Genomic DNA, 22,775 nt, shown 5'->3' on the forward strand with positions numbered 1-22,775 from the left:
ATAATAACAGTTACGGATAGCCTTGCTAGCAAGCGCTCAGTTAGAGAAAATATCAAAATCCACAGCAGTGGGAGGTGGAGGAACCCTATCAATTAACGACTGCGTTATCATTACCACGACAACGAACTCCCTTCTGGAATTTTTTGAATCGCTGCTGAATATCTTATTATAATCAAAAACGAACATTCTTCCCATTTAGCATTTTTCTACATTTGGAGTTAGTGAGCTTTTTGTAACACCACACGATTAGTAGGGAAACCACAGTTAAGATTAAAATTAAATTATCTGGTTTCCGGTTCAAGTCAAGGATAATCTTAAGTGGATGCAATTTGAAACGTGTGAATACGTGCAAGTAAAATTATTGAGTCGATACCTTCAATTTGACATGCACTTACAGATTTGTTGCCAACGTTTGAGTTTTTAATGCCCGATTAACTTTTCTAGTTATATCTAAAATTATTTCTACCAGAAGTCCTCAGAAGCTCTTTTGAAACATATTGCTGTCCTTACCCACAGAAACCTTCCCCTGAAGATTGGGGCCCAAATTGAAATTTGAGATATTTTCTGAAAGCAGAGAAAAAAAGAGAGTGGGATGTCCATCTTAAAAAATCCAGTTTTTATCTTTTTGACACTTTGTTATATGATCTCGAGTACCTGGAAATGCATGGCGAATCTTCTGCATATGGCCCTTGCGACAGTGTAGCTCATGTCCTTCTGTTGCCACTCTATCATCACCAGCTGTCTCTTGTTGCCCCCCTCTATCTTGGTCCAGGTCAGATCCAAAATCACGAAGATAGGACCCTGCTTGTCCTTCAGGGCGTTCATGAGGTCCTGCTCATTGCAAAATCAAAGCTTGCATCAGTTTGCAGCCCAATTGAAATTGTGACTAAGGTAATGGGGGAGTGGGAGGGGGAGGGGGAGGGATGCTATGGGGACTTTTCACAATCCCCACTCTCTCTTCAAAAAAATCAACCCGGGCCGAGGATTTTCCCCAAAAATAACGGGGAAAAGAGTGTAAAGAGTGTATAAATAAAAAAATTACCCCCCTATTTCTCCGCTTAATTGAGGGTGGAAGAGTGTAATTATAAGAGTGCAATTTTAAAAAATAAAGGTGGAAGGAGGTAATGAGGATTGATCCCCCCCCATCTTCCCCCTGTCAAACTTGTTACTCTAATTGTCTGCATTAACCATTGCGCCAACTGACACTAGGATCATATGCGTCAATTTGGTTATATTGGTAATTGTGTAAGAGTGTAATTTTTATCAGTCCACTCTAAATTACACTTTTTGCAAAGAGTGTAAAAAGAGTGTAATTACAGTGTAATTTTTAAAAATTACACTCCTACCCTCTTCCTATAAATAGGAGTGAAATACGCATTACACCCTAATCCCTGCTAATTAGGGGTGGATTAGGGGTGAAACCTCGGCCCGGGAACATAAAAGATGTAAGAGCATGTTAAGAAATAATTGTCTTAAATCCGTAGATATAGAAATAAATATAATTGCTAATGCAAAATGAAACTTCACTTATATTGAAACAATAGGTTCAGTTGATTGGCTTTAAGTAACCCCTGATTAAAAGAAGACAACCTCTACTATGACCTTAGAAGCTTAATTCACAATAAAGACATCTTCTCTTCATAGACTACTTGTGCATTTTTTTGTAGGATAGATATAACATACTTCCCACTTATGGCAGCTGTGGTAGTCCTCGACACTGAAACTGGACTGCTGGGGATCAGAATTCTCCTTTCCAGACACTTGTGTCTGGGCTAGGGCTAATTCATTACCCTGGGGCCGGTTTTCAGTCACCAGCAAAAAACCACCTGGCGATGAACGAAACCTAAAAATATTTGTATTAGTTTCAGATCCTGTGATCAATTTTTTTGTGTCTAATAAACCTCACGAAAAAATACTGCTCCACCAATATTTAGCTTAGCTTAGTTACAATGGGATAAAAATAGCCGAGTTGAGAGTTAGTGAATTTTAAACATAAGAAAGATATCGATTTTCTACGCTGTTTATTTAACAAAATCGATCAAAGACGTTGTTATGTTTTATTGTCGAGCTGATCAGTTTTCATAGACCCGAGTTGCTCATCGCACAAAAAATCCCGGTAATCATACAAGGTCATATATGATCCCCTGTGATCATAAAAGGTCAATATATGATCCCGGTAATCATAAAAGGTCATATATGATCCCCGGTAATCATAAAAGGTCATATATGATCCCCGGTAATCAAACAAGGTCATATATGATCCCGGTAATCATAAAAGGTCATATATGATCCCCGGTAATCAAACAAGGTCATATATGATCCCCGGTAATCATAAAAGGTCATATTTGATCCCCGGTAATCATACAAGTTCATATATGATCCCCTGTGATCATAAAAGGTCATATATGATCCCCGGTAATCATAAAAGGTCATATATGATCCCCGGTAATCATAAAAGGTCATATAAGATCCCCGGTAATCAAAACAAGGTCATATATGATCCCCGGTAATCATAAAAGGTCATATATGATCCCCGGTAATCATAAAAGGTCATATATGATCCCCGGTAATCATAAAAGGTCATATATGAACCCCGGTAATCATAAAAGGTCATATATGATCCCCGGTGATCATAAAAGGTCATATATGATCCCCGGCAATCATAAAAGGCCATATATGATCCCCGGTGATCATTAAAGGTCATATATAATCCCCGGTAATCATAAAAGGTCATATATGATCCCCGGTAATCTTAAAAGGTTATGTATGATCCCCGGTAATCATAAAAGGTCATATATGATCCCCGGTGATCATAAAAGGTCATATATGATCCCCGGTAATCATAAAAGGTCATATATGAACCGCGGTAATCATAAAAGGTCATATATGATCCCCGGTGATCATAAAAGGTCATATATGATCCCCGGCGATCATAAAAGGCCATATATGATCCCCGGTGATCATTAAAGGTCATATATAATCCCCGGTAATCATAAAAGGTCATATATGATCCCCGGTAATCTTAAAAGGTTATGTATGATCCCCGGTAATCATAAAAGGTCATATATGATCCCCGGTGATCATAATAGGTCATATATGATCCCCGGTAATCATAATTGCATGATATCCTGTAATCATACAAGGGTCATACAACTTCTTAAAAGATGCTGAAATTTTCCTGGTTGTCGTACAAGGTCATTAATGATATTATGATTTTCTTGTAGCCATACATGGATCATAAATAGAAATCGATTTTTTCATGAAACATAAAACAAAACAAAAGTCAATGCGCTCCAACATTTTTACGCTCCAACATTTCCAAAAAAAATGCTCCAACATTTTTATGTCGCTTCACTCTGAAATTGAGATTTCATTTTTTTTCATTGCTACGTAACCATTGATAATTTGAAACATGAGGAGCGCCGGTTTTTCCGTTATATTGCTTTCGATTGCTAAATACGAGCTAATTGGAGCAAAAAAAATCCAAAACCTTCGCAATAATTGTACAAAAATCTTCTTAAATTATACAGTGAATAAAAAATACGATTGATCAACGTTAGCTAGGCTACAAAAAGCTACAAAAAATATTAGCCGCAAATCAATGCGAAATTTGAGCTCATCAAATCTCTTTGTATTGTTGGGGTTCATGTCTTTTGTTGAACGCAAACTTTTGGGTGTTTTTGTGTCATCAAATCGACCAAATCTATTTAACACGAAAAATGATTGTCAATTGTGGACGCAGAGTGAAAACAAATACATGTATTTTTGTAAATCATTGATATAAATAGAGCAACTTTGTCCCGATTATATAATTTCAAAAATTCCCGAAAAAAATGTGAAAGCAAACATCCCAAATTAGCCTGAAGCTTGATTTCCCGAGTTAAGACCATATTAGGGATAGATGATATTCTGTAACTTGTGTATTCTAAGTAAGGTAGGTTAATTTACCAAATGCAGCATGCCAAAAGGAACGTTTTCCAAAGTCATTTAATAAAAAGGGCAATAAAACGGCATATATCACCCAATTTGAGTTATTGACTATTTTAAAAAACTGATTGTTGCCTCGTATTAATTAATACTAAGGGCAACACTGAAAGATTGGCCAAAATCAACGATATAATAATAGAAACACATCAAACTCTTCTTCTAAGGTTAAGAGCTGGTGCAAAGAAATGTTGTCATTTGCTGAACAAAGAAAAAAATAACCGATAACCAAATTATTCACTCAGAACCCACAGCACTTAGAACCTACAGATCCCTCCAAGGAGGGCTTAGATAACGAGCTGACGAAGGGTTTGAAAGATTTTCTTTGTGTTCATGGCAGATCTAAAGCTTCTCACTAAAAACGTCTCCCTTTAACCCTGCTGATATTAAATTCGTGTCAAAAAATTGTTCCGGGAAAGCTTGCTTGGTTGAAAAGATTGCACAAAAAAATGAAGGACAAATATATATCCCTGACGGATGATTAGAAAAGAACATTTCATTTGGATGGAATCTGACTGTTAGAGACTGGGAGTGTTTTGTTATATTTATATATATATATATATATATATATATATATATATATTATGTTTCATATATATATATATATATAAATATATATATATATATATATATATATATATATATTGTGTTTTATATATATATATATATATATATAGTGTTTTATATATATATATATATATATATATAGTGTTTTATATATATATATATATATATATATAGTTTCATTGATCTCTGTTACTGTTTTTATCTAATCCATTCCAGACCAAGCTATATTTATAGAAATATCCACTCAATTCTTTCCAAAATTCACCTGGAAGAATGTAATTGAACTATGTTTTCTAACTGTTGAGGTTTAGAGATAATCCTCCTAGAGGTAATCCTTAACCAATAAACTTTTACGCAGAGTTAATCCATCAAAAAGACATAATAACAGTTACGGATAGCCTTGCTAGTCAGCGCTCAGTTAGAGAAAATATCAAAATCCACAATAGTGGGAGGTGGAGGAACCCTATCAATTAACGACTGCGTTATCATTACCACGACAACGAACTCCCTTCTGGAATTTTTTGAATCGCTGCTGAATATCTTATTAATCAAAAACGAACATTCTTCCCATTTAGCATTTTTCTACATTTGGAGTTAGTGAGCTTTTTGTAACACCACTATTGGATTAGTAGGGAAACCACAGTGAAGATTAAAATTAAATTATCTGGTTTCCGGTTCAAGTCAAGGATAATCTTAAGTGGATGCAATTTGAAACGTGTGAATACGTGCAAGTAAAATTACTGAGTCGATACCTTCAATTTGACATGCACTTACAGATTTGTTGCCAACGTTTGAGTTTTTAATGCCCGATTAACTTTTCTAGTTATATCTAAAATTATTTCTACCAGAAGTCCTCAGAAGCTCTTTTGAAACATATTGCTGTCCTTACCCACAGAAACCTTCCCCTGAAGATTGGGGCCCAAATTGAAATTTGAGATATTTTCTGAAAGCAGAGAAAAAAAGAGAGTGGGATGTCCATCTTAAAAAATCCAGTTTTTATCTTTTTGACACTTTGTTATATGATCTCGAGTACCTGGAAATGCATGGCGAATCTTCTGCATATGGCCCTTGCGACAGTGTAGCTCATGTCCTTCTGTTGCCACTCTATCATCACCAGCTGTCTCTTGTTGCCCCCCTCTATCTTGGTCCAGGTCAGATCCAAAATCACGAAGATAGGACCCTGCTTGTCCTTCAGGGCGTTCATGAGGTCCTGCTCATTGCAAAATCAAAGCTTGCATCAGTTTGCAGCCCAATTGAAATTGTGACTAAGGTAATGGGGGAGTGGGAGGGGGAGGGGGAGGGATGCTATGGGGACTTTTCACAATCCCCACTCTCTCTTCAAAAAATCAACATAAAAGATGTAAGAGCATGTTAAGAAATAATTGTCTTAAATCCGTAGATATAGAAATAAATATAATTGCTAATGCAAAATGAAACTTCACTTATATTGAAACACTAGTTTCAGTTGATTGGCTTTAAGTAACCCCTGATTAAAAGAAGACAACCTCTACTATGACCTTAGAAGCTTAATTCACAATAAAGACATCTTCTCTTCATAGACTACTTGTGCATTTTTTGTAGGATAGATATAACATACTTCCCACTTATGGCAGCTGTGGTAGTCCTCGACACTGAAACTGGACTGCTGGGGATCAGAATTCTCCTTTCCAGACACTTGTGTCTGGGCTAGGGCTAATTCATTACCCTGGGGCCGGTTTTCAGTCACCAGCAAAAAACCACCTGGCGATGAACGAAACCTAAAAATATTTGTATTAGTTTCAGATCCTGTGATCAATTTTTTTGTGTTCTAATAAACCTCACGAAAAAATACTGCTCCACCAATATTTAGCTTAGCTTAGTTACAATGGGATAAAAATAGCCGAGTTGAGAGTTAGTGAATTTTAAACATAAGAAAGATATCGATTTTCTACGCTGTTTATTTAACAAAATCGATCAAAGACGTTGTTATGTTTTATTGTCGAGCTGATCAGTTTTCATAGACCCGAGTTGCTCATCGCACAAAAATCCCGGTAATCATACAAGGTCATATATGATCCCCTGTGATCATAAAAGGTCATATATGATCCCCGGTAATCATAAAAGGTCATATATGATCCCCGGTAATCATAAAAGGTCATATATGATCCCCGGTAATCAAACAAGGTCATATATGATCCCCGGTAATCATAAAAGGTCATATTTGATCCCCGGTAATCATAAAAGGTCATATATGATCCCCGGTAATCATAAAAGGTCATATATGAACCCCGGTAATCATAAAAGGTCATATATGATCCCCGGTGATCATAAAAGGTCATATATGATCCCCGGCAATCATAAAAGGCCATATATGATCCCCGGTGATCATTAAAGGTCATATATAATCCCCGGTAATCATAAAAGGTCATATATGATCCCCGGTAATCTTAAAAGGTTATGTATGATCCCCGGTAATCATAAAAGGTCATATATGATCCCCGGTGATCATAAAAGGTCATATATGATCCCCGGTAATCTTAAAAGGTCATATATGTACCCCGGTAATCATAAAAGGTCATATATGATCCCCGGTGATCATAAAAGGTCATATATGATCCCCGGCAATCATAAAAGGCCATATATGGTCCCCGGTGATCATTAAAGGTCATATATAATCCCCGGTAATCATAAAAGGTCATATATGATCCCCGGTAATCTTAAAAGGTTATGTATGATCCCCGGTAATCATAAAAGGTCATATATGATCCCCGGTGATCATAAAAGGTCATATATGATCCCCGGTAATCATAATTGCATGATATCCTGTAATCATACAAGGGTCAAACAACTTCTTAAAAGATGCTGAAATTTTCCTGGTTGTCGTACAAGGTCATTAATGATATTATGATTTTCTTGTAGCCATACAAGGATCATAAATAGAAATCGATTTTTTCATGAAACATAAAACAAAACAAAAGGCAATGCGCTCCAACATTTTTACGCTCCAACATTTCCAAAAAAAAATGCTCCAACATTTTTATGTCGCTTCACTCTGAAATTGAGATTTCAATTTTTTTCATTGCTACGTAACCATTGATAATTTGAAACATGAGGAGCGCCGGTTTTTCCGTTATATTGCTTTCGATTGCTAAATACGAGCTAATTGGAGCAAAAAAAATCCAAAACCTTCGCAATAATTGTACAAAAATCTTCTTAAATTATACAGTGAATAAAAAATACGATTGATCAACGTTAGCTAGGCTACAAAAAGCTACAAAAAATATTAGCCGCAAATCAATGCGAAATTTGAGCTCATCAAATCTCTTTGTATTGTTGGGGTTCATGTCTTTTGTTGGAACGCAAACTTTTGGGTGTTTTTGTGTCATCAAATCGACCAAATCTATTTAACACGAAAAATGATTGTCAATTGTGGACGCAGAGTGAAAAAAAATACATGTATTTTTGTAAATCATTGATATAAATGGGCAATTTTGTCCCGATTATATAGTTTCAAAAATTCCCGAAAAAAATGTGAAAGCAAATATCCCAAATTAGCCTGAAGCTTGATTTCCCGAGTTAAGACCATATTAGGGATAGATGATATTCTGTAATTTGTGTATTCTAAGTAAGGCCAGAGTTTTTCGTAAGCTTTTTCATCAAATAAGTTCTGGTCCATTTTCTGTGCAATTGACAGCTTGTAGACAATTCGTGCAATTTAGATGCCGCCGCCGTGTAAGAATTTGTAAAAGAGGATAATTGTAAAATAAGATACTGAAATATGTGAACAATAAGATTGTTCAAAACTGCAACCGACTGTGGAAAACAGCACCAAAATTTCGTCACTGATGTCCATATTAGTTAGTCATTTGGCATTACGCAACTGTTTTGCCAATGTTTTGCCAATGAGTTAGCAATTTGACTTTTAGTTTCTTACAAGCTGTGCAATCGAAGTAACAAAGAACTTGAAAAGGGTTTCTTTATCACACATCATTATTGTCTACGACTTCTCTAGGATACAGGCTATAATAAAAAAAAATACTGACCAATTTTCAGAGAATTGGATAGGCATTAGAAATCCATCCATCAGATGGCTAAATTTTTAAAATTATTTATCGAAGCTGCCAAACTAGTTTTGAATTAATAAGTTTAAAATTGACGATCTGCTGCATAACTGAAGACAGTCAAATTAAACGTGAACAATATCAGTTTACATATTGGTAAAAAAACTGAATAAAATTGAAATTAAAAGTATTTATTCTTCACGAAGATTAATTTCAGAGCTACCATTCTAACCAATTCCTTTTATTAAAAAAATGACTCTATATTATCATTGTTTCGCATCTATATTTGATAATAAAAACATCCCGTAAAAACAAAACAGAACAAACTTAAACGTAAATACCTTACTAGAGTACCCTAGGCTTGTTATTTTTTCGAAAAAAACTTCAAAATGCAGAATCTTACAAGTTATCAATTTAGCTTGAGGTATCCATTCAGTCTTGCTCTGAAAAGCAATCACTTTCAACACGTTCTTTATAGTTTTCTTTGTATGAATTATTTTCCAATAAATTGAGAAGCTTGAATGTTTTGATGTATATAACTAAAGGTGTTTAAGCTGGAAAATGGGATCCAATCAGTCTGGGCAACAAAACACCGTATTTTTTGCCGATAATCGATTATTTCAAACCACAATTAAATGGCTGTTTTGAACACCATAAGAGCCGTACGTTTTTGTTGAGCGGATCTTTGTCCATAAAAATTTTTGTCGGTAGGAGCAAAAAATAAATAAAGAAGAAGCCTTGAAAAACCTACAAGAGATAACTGAAGAGTCGTCTTTGATTTAAAAAATTCTCTTCTACGAAATGCGGATCACGTCTGCATTTGTCTTTTCACGTCATCAAATTAATCAAAAATTGTTCTTGAAGTTATCGCAGTACAGTCTAAAGCATTCAATTAGGAATTTCCACCAGCTTGCGACTACAAAAAATTTACTGATTCTATATTTGATGTATGTTTTCTATTAGCCAACGAAGTTTATTCTTTAAGTTTTCTTCATTTTGATTCAAATGGAAAATGGCAGTATACAATTTGTACCTGAAAAATAATTTCAAAGATACCATTCTAACCAGTTGTTTTTAAATAAAATTTCTACTGTAAATATACAACTGTGTCACATAAGCATTTGATAGTAAAAGACAATCATGTGTCAAAAACTTTCCATGAGATTAAAGCACAACGAAAACAAACTTAAATAACTTACTAGGGAGCCCTCGGTTTGTTACTTTTATAAAACTAATCTTCAAAAAGCCGATCTTATAAGTTATCAGTTTTGTGTGAGATAAAAATTCAGTCCCCCTGCAAAGTGCCAACTTAGAGCAGTATCATTCTTTTATCTTTTAACTTACTTTCCACTTAATTGAAAAACTCTTACTTCATAATTTCCATAACTAAGGATGCTTCTGTTTGAAACTGGACCCAACCAGTCTCGGCAAGAAAACGGATAATTTTTCCGCCAATTTTTGGTTATTTTAGACCCGCCATGAAATGTTGATCAACTAAACAAAGTTTTGTGGGAGCAAAAGTAATATTAAAGAGAAAACCTGGAAAAGCTGAAGAGACAGTTGAAAAGTGGTAATTTAAACTTTGAATAAATGGATGATTGCATCTCCGTTTTTGTCTGAAAAATGATTGTTTCGTCTCAATTCACAGTCAGAGCAATTCTTCAATGTTTTTAAATGTATAAAAAATAATATTAAAAAATTAATATTAGCTAGTGGAAGTGTTTCATCTCAAGATTTAACTGTGCATTGTCTAGTTTAGTTTCGATTAAATTTTTTAAATGAAAGTAGTCTTCATTAAAATTTTATTCAAGAAAATAGCGGTTGAAAAAAACTAGGAATGAATAATTTCTTTTGTTTAGAAAAATTTTTAAACAAACGTTTTAAAAAGAATTGAACAATTTTAATCGTCGGGTCTGAAATTTTGATGTTTGTTTAAATATTTTTCGATACAAAAGTTACTGTTCATTCCTCGATTTTCCATCCACTATTTTATTGAGTAAAATTTAAATGAAGACTACTCTCAGTTACACAGCTGCAGTGGCTGACTGTTCAAATCCATTATTTTACGCACCAACATTAAAATTGTCATAATCTGAGTTGAAACTTTTTGCGCAGGCACATTACAGATCCTCCTTGTTGTGTTTTGTTACAGCACGCTATTGCGTTAAAAAATTAGCTAAAAAGAGATTATTTGATATAAGGAAACAGATTATATTTTTAAAAAATATTTCAGAGACCAGAGACATTAAGTAAGAAAAGAAACAAGTGAAGCAATTTTCAGCATGCAGAAATAAAAAAAACTTCATTAAAGCCCTGCTTCTTTGTCACAAACGTGGTGTAAACTTTGATGAAAATATGATACGCAACCGGGAAATTCCGAATTAAAATCGTGACATCGGAAAACAAACTGAAAATCTGTTTTCTGAAAGGGTTGTTGATTGTTCGGTATCATTCAATAGCTCTCCGGTAAGATTTTGCTTCTTTCTTTTCAAATACTTTTCTCCCTTCTTATTTTAGTTCTTGATTAGAAAATTTCATTTAATGAATAATCTTGAAATCATTCGCTTCCTCATTTTTATCGTAAGTCTAGTTATATCATTGCAATTATTCCTAAATTTACTCAAAATTAACGTTTTTGGGGAGACATTATAAGAAGTATTTGAATTGTCATATTGCTGCTTGTCTTCATTACTGCGGTCAGCCCTTTGTACCAGTGGTTTTTGTATATTTTTAAGTATGCATGCTCATTAAGTGTGCATGCTCATTAATTGCGGTGATTTAATTTAAAAAAATTGTTTATCTTCTCAGTTTCACAACGTCATGCGATAACTTAAAATGGAACTTTCGTTCAGAAAAATTTGTACGCTGCGTTTTAAGACCGAAACTCATCGATTCAAGACCATTAATTTTTGAGAGGTGGCTGCGATTATCTATGTACATATAAAATGGCTGCATATGTTGAAGATTTACCTGAACCCCGACTCGAACCGCTGTTATCATTAAAAAGCTTAACATATGCAAATTGCGTTTTCATCGTTGAATGCTGTGAAATATTTAATTGCTAGATACAGCAAATAAATACAAAAAAGTCACCTGAGTTTGGTAATGTACTCCTTGACCAGGTCAAAGTTGTAGGGTTCTTCGGGTGCAGGGTCTTCGCATCCCATTTTGGTGCAATTTGATTGGCTAAAGAGCTCACACGACAAAACAATACACTCTCGGCTTTTGTTTGATCACGTGCACAGCCGACCAACGCTGAAAGATAAAGCGGTCGATTTAAAACGACAAGCAAATGTTTTAATTGTTTACAAATAAAGAATTTTGGTCAAAACTAAGCAATAAACTCCTCAAATCCTTTGAGAAATCCGAGGGATTATATCCTTAAAAACGTTTCAAGGCTTTACATGTTGGTATGAGAAAAAACAAACGTGTTATTGGTTTAATGGTAAGAATTTATTGTTCAGCGTTACACTTACGTGGTTATGGTACGTTGCGTTGTTGTTGTGGACAAAATAATACTAAATAAAATGAAGAAAAGCAGCCACAGACAAAATCAGCTCAAAAAACAAAGCCGTCAAACCACAAAAGGTTACTGGCTTTTCAAATGCTTGTATAAACATTTGAAACTACATTCAAGCATTTTCTGAACGTGCTCAATATATCAAAGAACGATTTTTTGAAGCTATATTCAAGTTATAATTGAGAATAAGCTAAAATTTTTTCGCTAAACACTCAATGAGAAATTTTGAAGTTTTTCTTGTAAAATCTACTGTAAGCTGACTAACCATCTAGGAAGAAAATTGTCCGAGTAAAATAATCGAGATCGTGCCAATGAATATGAATGTAGCAAAATCTTGATTTATCCTAATTTAGTTTTAAAAATTCTGTTCTCTATAATCGATGCCACGTTAGACAAATTCACGCGAAAGAATGGTTAACATTACTTCCGAAAACAGAAACAATGTAGAATTTTAACAAAAATAAAAAAGTTTTGTACTTGTTAACAGTAGTGGTTCGGAACAGTATTTAAGAAGGAGGTTTCAACCATTGCTGATAAATTTGCAGAAATATTAAGTTTTCGCTCATACCTACCATTAAAATAGTGACCCCAAAATCTTTTCTGCTCTGAGAGTGTGTACTTGTATCTTTTCTTTTTCAATTGAGAAAGTATGTTGATCAGTGGTCATATGATTTGGAAACTTCAAAAACATTGATCGTTGAATAGGTCGGCTGGAAATTGCATGTGGAAAGACTTTTACTAAAGCTATTTTGTTCCTTTTCGGAGGGCCTTGAATTTGTCTGAGCAAAAGATTTGTCATTAAGAAATCCTAACTTTAGAAACTTTCAGTTGCTCAAAACTGTTGCATATTTAAAATCTCATCTTGTTTCCAAATAAGGTCTCTCCGTGAAAAAAAAAACCATTTAAGAGCGATGGGCCGGGAAACTGCTTCAGCCAGGCTTTTAAATTTTATCCTCTTGAAATGTATCTCAGGATTTGTCCTGTTTCCAATTTCATAATCCAAACAAATTCAACCGTTTCAAATTAAAGTCATGGTGGCTGATGAATTCAGAATTTTGAACATTTTGTCTTGTTTCTGAGCAATAATCTTAATTTTCACAATATTTTTTTTCATTTGATTTTTCCATGGCCCTGAAAAATTTTTGCAGAGCGTTATCTAGAATTAATTCCTGTGATCTCAATCAAGTCAAAAATACAATTTTTTTAGTTGTTTCCAAAAAAACTTTTAATGAGTTATTTTATGACGAACTTATTGCAGAATTTTCTCTTTACTGAAACGTAATTGTTTTTTTTACAATATTTGCACAAAGTTAATTTTTTTTTATTTGCAAAAACTGTTTAAAACGTGATTTTTTAACGATTTTGATATAATGTATAAGTTTGAAAAATATTGAACTTTTTCAATCTACTAGAGAAAAATTTTTAATAATTTTTTTATAAGTTCATCTTTCTGTAAATTCGATTTCATTGAGGTCATTTAGTATTATAGTATTATAGCACACCTCCTGCCTGTCGTTATTTCAAGAACATGTATGACCAGGGTTTGGTTTTCTAAATAAAAGCTATACCTATAGTTAATGAAAAACATTGAATTTCTAGTTTTTGATTTGAGATCACCATTTTTTGAATAACCTGATATTTTTAATATCGATAGAACCTTTCGCAACAAAACTAAAACATCAGTTTTGAAGTAGTTTCTGTCACTCAACAGCCAATATTATTGGCTTGAAGTCTTTCAGTACCACCATTGTATTTTTTTGAGTATCCGGTAGAACAATTAGAATAATTAAAGGTTCACCGTTATTTATTTATTCGTTTCATTTGCTCCAGAAATAACTTTTTGATAAAAGATTTTGATTTTTTTTCAGCACGAACAATTCCATCCTTCACTGGTTCAGCAATTTTTTTACGCGATGTTTTTTCATCTCAATGCAAACTAAAACAGAAAAAAAAGTTGTTTGCGATAATTTTAGCCAAAACCATACAAACTTTGTTTCGATCAAATGGGAGAGTAATTACGAGTTCACTTAGTTTGTACCCAAGAAAGTTAGTTTTCTTTCAATTGTCTTTGGGAATCAAAACAAATTAACTTGCCGTCACATAAAAATTAATTATTCGCTGAGCTTAACGCAGTCACTTTTATGGCAATTTTGTTCGTCTAATGATTTAAGCAGACATTTTAAAAAACTCTAAACGCCTTCTTGAAAAAAGTTCTCAAATATTTTCACGCAAATAATTGGATTTGATTTTCTGCATTTATGAGTGGTTTTTTTATAGTTTCTACTGAGTTCACTTAACCAGAAGTCCACTTAATTTCAATGCTCAATCAATCACACATCTTCGAATCATAGCCGAAAAACGTCGGGCGAATTGCTCTCAAACGACGAGCGAGCGGTTGGATTTGGTAGAATCCAGCCGGCGTTTAGAGATGCCAGTATGGGGGTGAGCGAAGTGGGTTATGGTAGACGACACGTGGTCAAAACCTCCAGATGGACTGGTTGTATGTGGTGGGAGGGGGAGTGAGTGCGGGTGGGGTGACTAAGGGTGTCATTCTTTAAGCACCACCCTTCACATCATGAAATGGTTACCTCGAAACGTTTTTGGTGATTCGCTTTCTTGGAGACTCACCAGGCGTAAAGCTCTAAGAGCCCTCAATTCCCTCCGGGCATTACCTGTTTGTCCTGTTTTTGAGAATGAAGTCAAATTGGTCAGACAAAAAATTGTTCAAGTAAAAAATCTCATAAGAAACAATGGATCTTTTCCGTTTGTGCCCCCCCCTAGTACGTTATGTGCCCCCCAGTTACAGAGCACGTGCAATTACAAAATAAATCACTATGGAAAAATATTGCACGTGCGTCTGGGGGGTGCAAATATTATGCGCCCACTAAGCTGGGGGGGGGGGGGGGGGGGGGAGGGCAAGGGGGCACAAACGGAAAATATCCGAAACAATTAAACTTCAAAAAGGGTTGCAGAAATTAGTCTGATGCATTGGATGTTAAATTACGCGTTGAAGTGTTATTGTTGCACACCCAAATTGATTGCCCATCCAAATCTGGTCATCATACCCATTTCAGTCCGTACGTCGTCTTTTAGTTATCAGACTTTTGAGGGTGTGTGTAGCAGTATATTGATAAGGAATTAGTCATTATGTCTTAACTCTTTGCATCATCAAATTATGTGTACTCAGCGCCACTCTTTATCTTCGACTATTAGCATAAGCAGATAATGTTTCCAACAAAATAGTCTTTGTTTTTGAAAACAAATTAACCCATGGTTTTGCAGTTCCATCCTTCAAACACTACCTCAGCTTCGATGTCTTTTAGAATTACTGCTCCGCTTAAAAGCTTTACTCAAGTTAACTTCTTGTTAGAGACATTTATCATCATGCGACATACCTCATAAAGCACGTGCCATTTTGCCAATATCAGTATTCTGAAAGATTTATTGCTTCAAGACCATACAAAAAAAAACATTTAAAGAGTGGCCATTAGTATGAATTTTGTTTTCAACCGAAGTGTCACTGACGATAAGCTGTCTTGATTTTAAGTACAATCTAGTCCTTTAGCAGCTCTTCCCTGCCGCTTATCTGACTTCTGAGTCAGCGCTTTTTAAAGTATCCAAGTATTTAAATTTGACGCCAAGTTCAGTTCCTTCTGTGGAGTCCAATTGTTCATTGGTTTTGCTGACTTTCGTGATCTCAGCCCATTGCGAGGAGACTGCCACAACACGCTCTCTAACCGTTTCAATGAAGTTGTCGTTTTTTCTGTCAATTCTGACGGCTAGCAAGAAGTACTTTTTTGATTTGCATATACAAGGTGTCCACAGATTCTCTTTTTTAACCGACCATCGACGTTTTTTAGAAGATTAGGGTGAAGTGGTTAGAATCAAGTACATCACAGGGATCTTTTCCGTTTACGTTATGCGCCCGTTTATTTCCCCCCAATACGTTATGCGCCCCCTCCCCGTTACAGAGAACGTGCCATTACATAGTAGATCAGTATGGAAAAATATGGCACGTTTGTCTGGGGGTGCAAATATAATATGCAACCACTAAGCTGGGGGAGGAGGAGGGGGCACAAACGGAAAAGATCTGTTTTTGTCAAGATGACGGATTTCGTTTGCGTTGATGTGATGCATCAACGTAAACGAAATCTGTCATCTTCACAAAATTTAGCAAATTAAAGAAACCAGATACCACCAAACGAGTGGTCTAAGAAACCTTAAGTTTCCATCAGCAGCTTAGTTGTCTCCGATCCGTACACTTTAAGTTCATTAAAGCTCTTAGAGCTGCCCATTAATTGTCCTTGGCGAACCCCAAATTTTCCCCAATTTGCGAACCGAGAATAATAAACGACTAGCCGCGTGTTTTGGCAAGAAATATTAAGTTATTTCTTTAAAATTCAAGTTAGTTTATAGTCTATATCATACCATTAAATTGCCGTCCTTGGTTTGATTTGTCAGACAATATACATATTAAATAACGAAGGAGAGACATTTGATGGACAACGTTTACTGCAATGAAAGGAATCTTTAGAGAAAGACTTATGGTTCCTATTTTGCAGGAGTCAACAGAATCTAGATAGTTTCCGACGATGGATGTCCAATTTATAAACCCTTAAAAGTCTCAAATTGGTTTTTAAAAATTCAGAGAAGAGATCATTGTAGGAGTTGACTTTTAAGATGTTTTCTCTTCTAAATTTAAGCGAAATTTTAAAACAATGTTTTCTACATATGTTCATATGACTATCAGCTTGCAGAATTGACCCCGAAAGTGATAAAAGCCTCTAGAAAAACATCGTTTTCAATGTTATCACGCATCAACCATCCTGAAACTTAAATTTCTTTTACGGTTTTTGTGCCTATTGATAAAGGTTATCAATCAATAGATTTGAGATAAGGTTGAATAAAGTAAAACCTATTGAATTCTTGATTTCGTTATTTTTTTCAGATAACAAACATAGCCGTCTAACGTCGGGCGAATTGCTCTCAAATGACCGGCGAGCGGTTGACTTCGTCTGTTGTTATCTACGGTTCAGGGAGGCTAACTTTAGCTTAACTGAGGTGTGGGGTGAGCCGGCTGCGCACATGGAGGAGCGGGGGTCGAGACCGTGTCGAACGTTGTGCTGGTGGGGAGTAAAGACGGGCTGATGTGAGGGGAGAAGGAGCTGGAGTGGAGTGGAGGGGGGGGGGCGTGAAGAGGGGTCCAATGTGTCTCCAGAACTGTTCCGGCGTTAGAGGCTAGTAAGCTAGTTAGGCGAAAGGCTCTAAGACATCTTAATGCCCTTCGGACGTTACCTGTTTAACTCAATTTGAGGAAGAAAAGCCAGAGTCCGACGAAAAACCGGTCAAACGAAAAATCAAATAAAAAGACCGATAAGCAATTAAAAACGTCAATTTTAAGAGACGGCGATTTTTTTCCATATCACAAAACCATAAATAGACCATGCCACCAGTTATTGATGCGTTTAATTTGACTGTACGTTAATGTAACTAGCTATATTTGTTTTGTCTGTTTTAAGTATGGAAATCTACTCCAGATAACTACCCCAAAAATCATCCCAGTTTAAAAAGTAATTAATATAATAAATTGAAGGAATAATTTATGCACAATGAAGCGTTTTGAAAACAAATTTTTACAATATACAATAGTAACAAATGACATAAATATTTACATCTAACCTGAAATTGGATTCTGATCTGCCTTGAGATTGCATCGCAAAGAAAAGATTACAAGGCAAGTGTTAACAAAGTTCATAATCTGACAAAGTCTTAGAACTCTAGTGATGAAGCTGATTTGTTGGCCGCTGTTTCACTGCGGGTTACAGCAATTTAACTTTCAATTCTGCAATAGAGCTACGATGAAGTATTGTCCTGGTTGGAATTCCTTTTTCGAACACGCCCGTCAATCTGATTCGTACCTATAATGCAATACAAAAACTTAAACCATTCCTAAAATCCGAAATTTATCAGCCCTTCATAAAGAGGCCATTGTAGTTAATAATTGATTGTCGTCGGAAAAAAATGCAAACAAAAAACGTAAGATTTTTTTACTCATTGCCTTTTTCAGAAGAAGACGTTCAGCACGTCAGTGACATGATATTAATCAGAAGAATGAATCCTATTGTGATGAGGTCATATGTTCACAACAACCCCTTTTAAACGTGGTATTGTAAGGGTGTTTTTTGGTAGTTCATTTTTTGAAAAATTTAAATGAACACAACAGTATTGGAATAACCAAGCATTGCATGGACCTTTTATCCTTGTATTTTAGTGGTAGTTCTTAATTACTTTTCCTTAATTGTTTTCTTAATTTGTTTAACTGTTGCCTTAATTACGAAATACCCACTATGTGCTACTGCTATCACAAAACATACCCGGCAGATTGCCGGAAAAAAGCCGCCGTTGATTCCAATAAGCATGATTGGGATTGAAAGAATAGAAGATATCAAAAAAAAAAAAGATTTTTGTACAAAAACATTTTTAAGTCCGATTTATTTTGATGGCATTTCGTAGTTGATCATAACGTACTTCTGTTTCTTAGAGAGAGGCTACAGGGGCTACTATCAATACCAATAAGCATTAGAGATGGTAACTAAGACTTATAGGAACGACGTTCAAATAGCGTGCATCTAAAATTGGGCTTTATGGGTTTATCCCGTTTCTATTTGACTTCAATTTTTTTATACTGACTCTGTTCATTTTGAATTGCTTTGCTGAGCAACTGATGTTCAAAATCACTTTTAGCAGAATGAGAGAAGAGAGAAACTAGCCTAGAGAAGTCAAAAAGATATCACGCAAAATGTTGCAAAAGCGGCAAAAAGAGGTAAAGCGAAAAATTTTTTTATTCGACGAAGTAAAAAAACATAGCAGGACAAGTCGTGACGTACAATGCAAAGAATTTTCATTGACTAAACAAAAAAAATAGACCATGAATTAATTGAGAAAATAATTTTTAAAAAAATCAGATAAAAAATAAGAAAAAAAACAATCAATGTCAAAATGCAGCATGTGAACACAAAAAACCCCTAGCGAGAAATGAAAATTTAATTCAACCAAAAAACTAGGTCTAGAATAGCTGTGATTGGATTGGAAAAACCATTCAGAAAAAAATCCGATTTGAAAAATCGAAAAAACAGTTAAAATCCGAGTGAAATTGCCGCATGTGAACAAAAAACTACTACCGAGAAAGCGAATTTTTGTTCAAACCCCGTTTTCTCACTCTACTTTAAATTTAGAGCAAAAAAATTTCACGCCGCAAAACCACACGCTTTTTCGCTCCACTTCCTGTTTCGGCGTGACCAAATTCACTACTCAATTTTACTTCAAAAATCATGAAAATGTGTGAACAGATCTTAAAAAAAAGACAGCGCCCCCAATACAATTCAAATTCTTTGAATTGTAAAAAAACATAGCAGGACAAGTCCTGACGTACAATTCAAAGAATTTTCATTGACTAAAGAGAAAACTAGACCAAGAACGGACTATGAATGGATTGGGAAAACCATTTAGAAAAAAAATCCGATCCAAAAAATCGAAAAACTGTAAAAATCAAAGTGAAATTGCCGCATGTGAACAAAAAGCCACTAGCGAGAAAGCGAATTTTTGTTCAAACCCCGTTTTCTCACTTTACTTTAAAATTAGAGCGCAAACATTTCACGCCGCAAAACCACTCGCTTTTTCGCTCCACTTCCTGTTTCGGCGTGACCAAAATCACTACTCCAATTTGACTTCAAAAATCATGAAAATGTGTGAACAGATCTTAAAAAAAAGACAGCTCCCCAATACAATTCAAATTCTTTGAATTGTAAAAAAAACATAGCAGGACAAGTCCTGACGTACAATTCAAAGAATTTTCATTGACTAAACAGAAAACTAAACCAAGAACGGACTATGAATGGATTGGGAAAACCATTTAGAAAAAAATCCGATCCAAAAAATCGAAAAAACTGTAAAAATCGAAGTGAAATTGCCGCATGTGAACAAAAAACCACTAGCGAGAAAGCGAATTTTTGTTCAAACCCCGTTTTCTCACTCTACTTTAAATTTAGAGCAAAAAAATTTCACGCCGCAAAACCACTCGCTTTTTCGCTCCACTTCCTGTTTCGGCGTGACCAAAATCACTACTCCAATTTGACTTCAAAAATCATGAAAGTGTGTGAACAGATCTTAGAAAAAAGACCGCTCCCCAATACAATTCAAATTCTTTGAATTGTAAAAAATAGGAGCGCTATAATAGCCGGCTGAGAAGATGAGGGCGGCTATTAAAAACAATTCGGAGAAATGCAAAAAGCACCAGGGGAATTAAAAAATTTGAAGGGATTTAGAGGGTTTACAGACTTACTTTGACAATTTTTGTCTCAATGCTTTGATCTCCGAGTTCTTTGTGTCTAACATCCGCTTCAAGTTTTTGTAAGCACCAGTTTGCGTGAATTTACGCTCCAGCTCCTAAAATACGCATTAAAACTTTCCGTACAAAACTTGTAGACAAAAAGCTCGTCTTGAAAAGGTTCCGTTCATTCTTAAACAAATTTGTGGCGAGCACGCAGCTGGCAGTTGTTCAAAATTCATTAAAAGAACTTTCAAAAATTAACTAACTTTTTCGTTCTTTTCCAGCATTTCTCTGGCCTCGAGAAGTTTATGTTTGGCTGATATCATTTCATTCTCCATATACGAATACTTTCCATCATCACTCTTTGGTCCACCCTGAAACATACAATCGATTAATACCGATCGATTATTCATTTTCAAGACCCGCAATACCGATACTCCTCCTCGCGACTTCGATTCTCAATAAATGGCCGAACTGTTACAACACTGTTAAAACATAACCGACTAGCTTGAGCAGAACAACTCCAACGACAGGAGGAAAAGGAGGGCGGGGCTTTAGACTCGTTAATCTTGTGCAAAGCTATCAACTAGTCTCACTAGTTACTGATAGTAGCTTTAACTCTAAAAAGCAATATAAAGGTCCCAAAGTACATAATCAACCTCCCCAATGATTTACATATTTTGCGCAATGAAACAGACACACAAACATAATTTCAATCAACTTCCTTTCGATCAAAATACAATTTTTCAAGAAAGTGTTCTTGTTTTTTGGTTCATTGTTATTCAAATTTCTTACTTTTGAGAAAAATAAGCTGTTCAGGGACATTAACAAGTTGAACCATTTCCCTAGCATTACCATGACCTGCGACAAAACTTATGGAAACAAATGTTAAAATGTGTTTGCCGTCTCTATCCAGCATTTTAAAATTTCAATTGAGTCTTGCCAATAGTGAGAATTAAAGTCAAAGCATAGACGACGGGTTGTCGAAAAATAGCTGCGATAGCTTCGTAGACCTTTAGGTTTGAGATATTAATGAAAAGAATGAGACCAATACTATTTATAAAAAAATGTTTTCTCATTAATTGTGAGTGATGTCTTTAATTGATTCAAACTTAACGGTAAAGCTGCCTTCAAATAACCTTGCATTAGATTGAGATATCCCCAATTGTCATCTACTACAAATAAAATAATCAAAACTAATTTGAGAGAGAGAGGAGGAGTCATTTTGAAACTATTCTCGCACATGAAATCTCAAAAAATTCTCTCTAAAACTCAATGTGTGAAAGAAGTGTGAAAAATGACATCACGCACGCAATTCAATAGAAAAATTTGCACGAAGAAACAAGGCTGATTTGAAGAGAGTGACGTCAGATGGGGTGGGGTAGGGTTGCGAGGGTTGAACGAGAGGGAGGTTCAAATCAGCAGGTGGAGGAGGGAGAGTTGTGCGTGCGTACGTGTGTGTACGGGGGGGGGGGGGGGGGGGGGTTTGACTGAGCTGGGGGTGGGGTGACTGAGGGGGTAAAACTTTCAATATTGAGAATCGCCCTTCACTGCTTCACGTCATGAAATCGTCTCAAAACAGTTTTTGTGAATCGCATATTTAGAGACGAAGGCGTAAGAGAGCTGTTCAGTCACTTAATGTCCTCCGGGCTTTACCTGTTTATCCCGTTTGAGGACTAAAAGTTGAAAGCGTCGGACAAAAAATTGGTCAAGCGGAAGATCGCATAAAAAAGGTCACGGGATTAATATAATTGCCAAACGTTTGAGAGTAAATAAAAAAATTTCTGCCTTCCCATCATTTTTGAACCACTGTGGATCTCAAAACCATTAAAGCGCTCAGTCAACTGCACTAACTCATTGCTCTCAGACTTAACGAGTTATTTCGGTTCCATGCAAAATAGTTTGTAAAAAAATTGCATGAAAAGACAAGGACTAAAATTAATATTCTGATGGTAATAGAGTGTTTGAGTTTAACACGAATGCTTGTCTTGAAAGATGGTGCGTGTAAACCAAACATTTTCGGCGAAAAAAAGTCTAAACAAACCAATCTAGCTACGGAAAAATTTAGCTCGCCTACTTGTTGTACTATCTGCAGTTTAAACGTGTTAATAAATTCAAGAAACAACATAAGTTTTGTTCCGTTGATAGTGCGGTATACCAATCTCAATCACTATTTTTTTTACAAAAAAGACAACTAATAGTTGGTTTAGCTATTGCAGCCATTTGAAACAATGTGACTGACCTGCTTCAGTTTTAGATCCGCAATTTCAGCCTCAATCTGAGCCATTTCGTCGCTTGAGAGACCCTGCAATATCAACATTGACAGTTAAACACA

The 22,775-nt window shown here is 35.3% G+C and overlaps 4 protein-coding genes across 4 annotated transcripts in view; 1 reads left to right on the top strand and 3 right to left on the bottom strand.

Annotated features, from left to right (window-relative positions):
* The window catches only part of LOC142337869 (uncharacterized), a 240,646-nt gene that overhangs the window by 86,181 nt on the left and 131,690 nt on the right, over nucleotides 1-22,775 (top strand). The window lies entirely within an intron of this gene.
* On the bottom strand, nucleotides 622-5,122 carry LOC142338151 (uncharacterized). The gene is made up of 3 exons (XM_075387788.1): nucleotides 5,112-5,122; nucleotides 1,684-1,843; nucleotides 622-831 (listed from the first exon to the last, which is right to left on the bottom strand). Exons 1-3 carry the CDS (start codon nucleotides 5,120-5,122, stop codon nucleotides 637-639), a joined length of 366 nt encoding a protein of 121 aa, XP_075243903.1. The 3' UTR covers nucleotides 622-636.
* LOC142338641 (uncharacterized) lies at nucleotides 5,552-12,208 on the bottom strand. Its single transcript, XM_075388485.1, has 4 exons — nucleotides 12,068-12,208; nucleotides 11,685-11,846; nucleotides 6,149-6,308; nucleotides 5,552-5,761 (listed from the first exon to the last, which is right to left on the bottom strand). Exons 2-4 carry the CDS (start codon nucleotides 11,756-11,758, stop codon nucleotides 5,567-5,569), a joined length of 429 nt encoding a protein of 142 aa, XP_075244600.1. The 5' UTR covers nucleotides 11,759-11,846; nucleotides 12,068-12,208; the 3' UTR covers nucleotides 5,552-5,566.
* Nucleotides 17,683-22,775, bottom strand: part of LOC142337872 (leucine zipper transcription factor-like protein 1) — a 458,027-nt gene continuing 452,934 nt past the window's right edge. Inside the window, exons 9-12 of the mRNA XM_075387473.1 lie at nucleotides 22,683-22,745; nucleotides 20,707-20,814; nucleotides 20,453-20,556; nucleotides 17,683-18,029 (exon numbers count right to left, since the gene is read on the bottom strand). Coding sequence (XP_075243588.1) covers nucleotides 18,014-18,029; nucleotides 20,453-20,556; nucleotides 20,707-20,814; nucleotides 22,683-22,745 — 291 coding nt within the window. The 3' untranslated portion in view covers nucleotides 17,683-18,013. The remainder of the gene's footprint in view (nucleotides 18,030-20,452; nucleotides 20,557-20,706; nucleotides 20,815-22,682; nucleotides 22,746-22,775) is intronic.

The sequence above is a fragment of the Convolutriloba macropyga genome, chromosome 4 (assembly GCF_964194025.1).
Source record: "Convolutriloba macropyga chromosome 4, txConMacr16.3, whole genome shotgun sequence".
Lineage (NCBI taxonomy): Eukaryota > Metazoa > Xenacoelomorpha > Acoela > Convolutidae > Convolutriloba > Convolutriloba macropyga.

Coding starts and splice junctions, on each gene's coding strand:
- LOC142338151 (XM_075387788.1), bottom strand. Junction 832..1,683: donor ACAGCTGCCATAAGTGGGAA/GTATGTTATATC, acceptor TGCAATGAGCAG/GACCTCATGAACGCCCTGAA.
- LOC142338641 (XM_075388485.1), bottom strand. CDS start 11,758: ATGGGATGCGAAGACCCTGCACCCGAAGAACCCTACAACTTTGACCTG. Junction 6,309..11,684: donor GAGTACATTACCAAACTCAG/GTGACTTTTTTG, acceptor AAATATTTTTAG/GTTTCGTTCATCGCCAGGTG. Junction 5,762..6,148: donor ACAGCTGCCATAAGTGGGAA/GTATGTTATATC, acceptor TGCAATGAGCAG/GACCTCATGAACGCCCTGAA.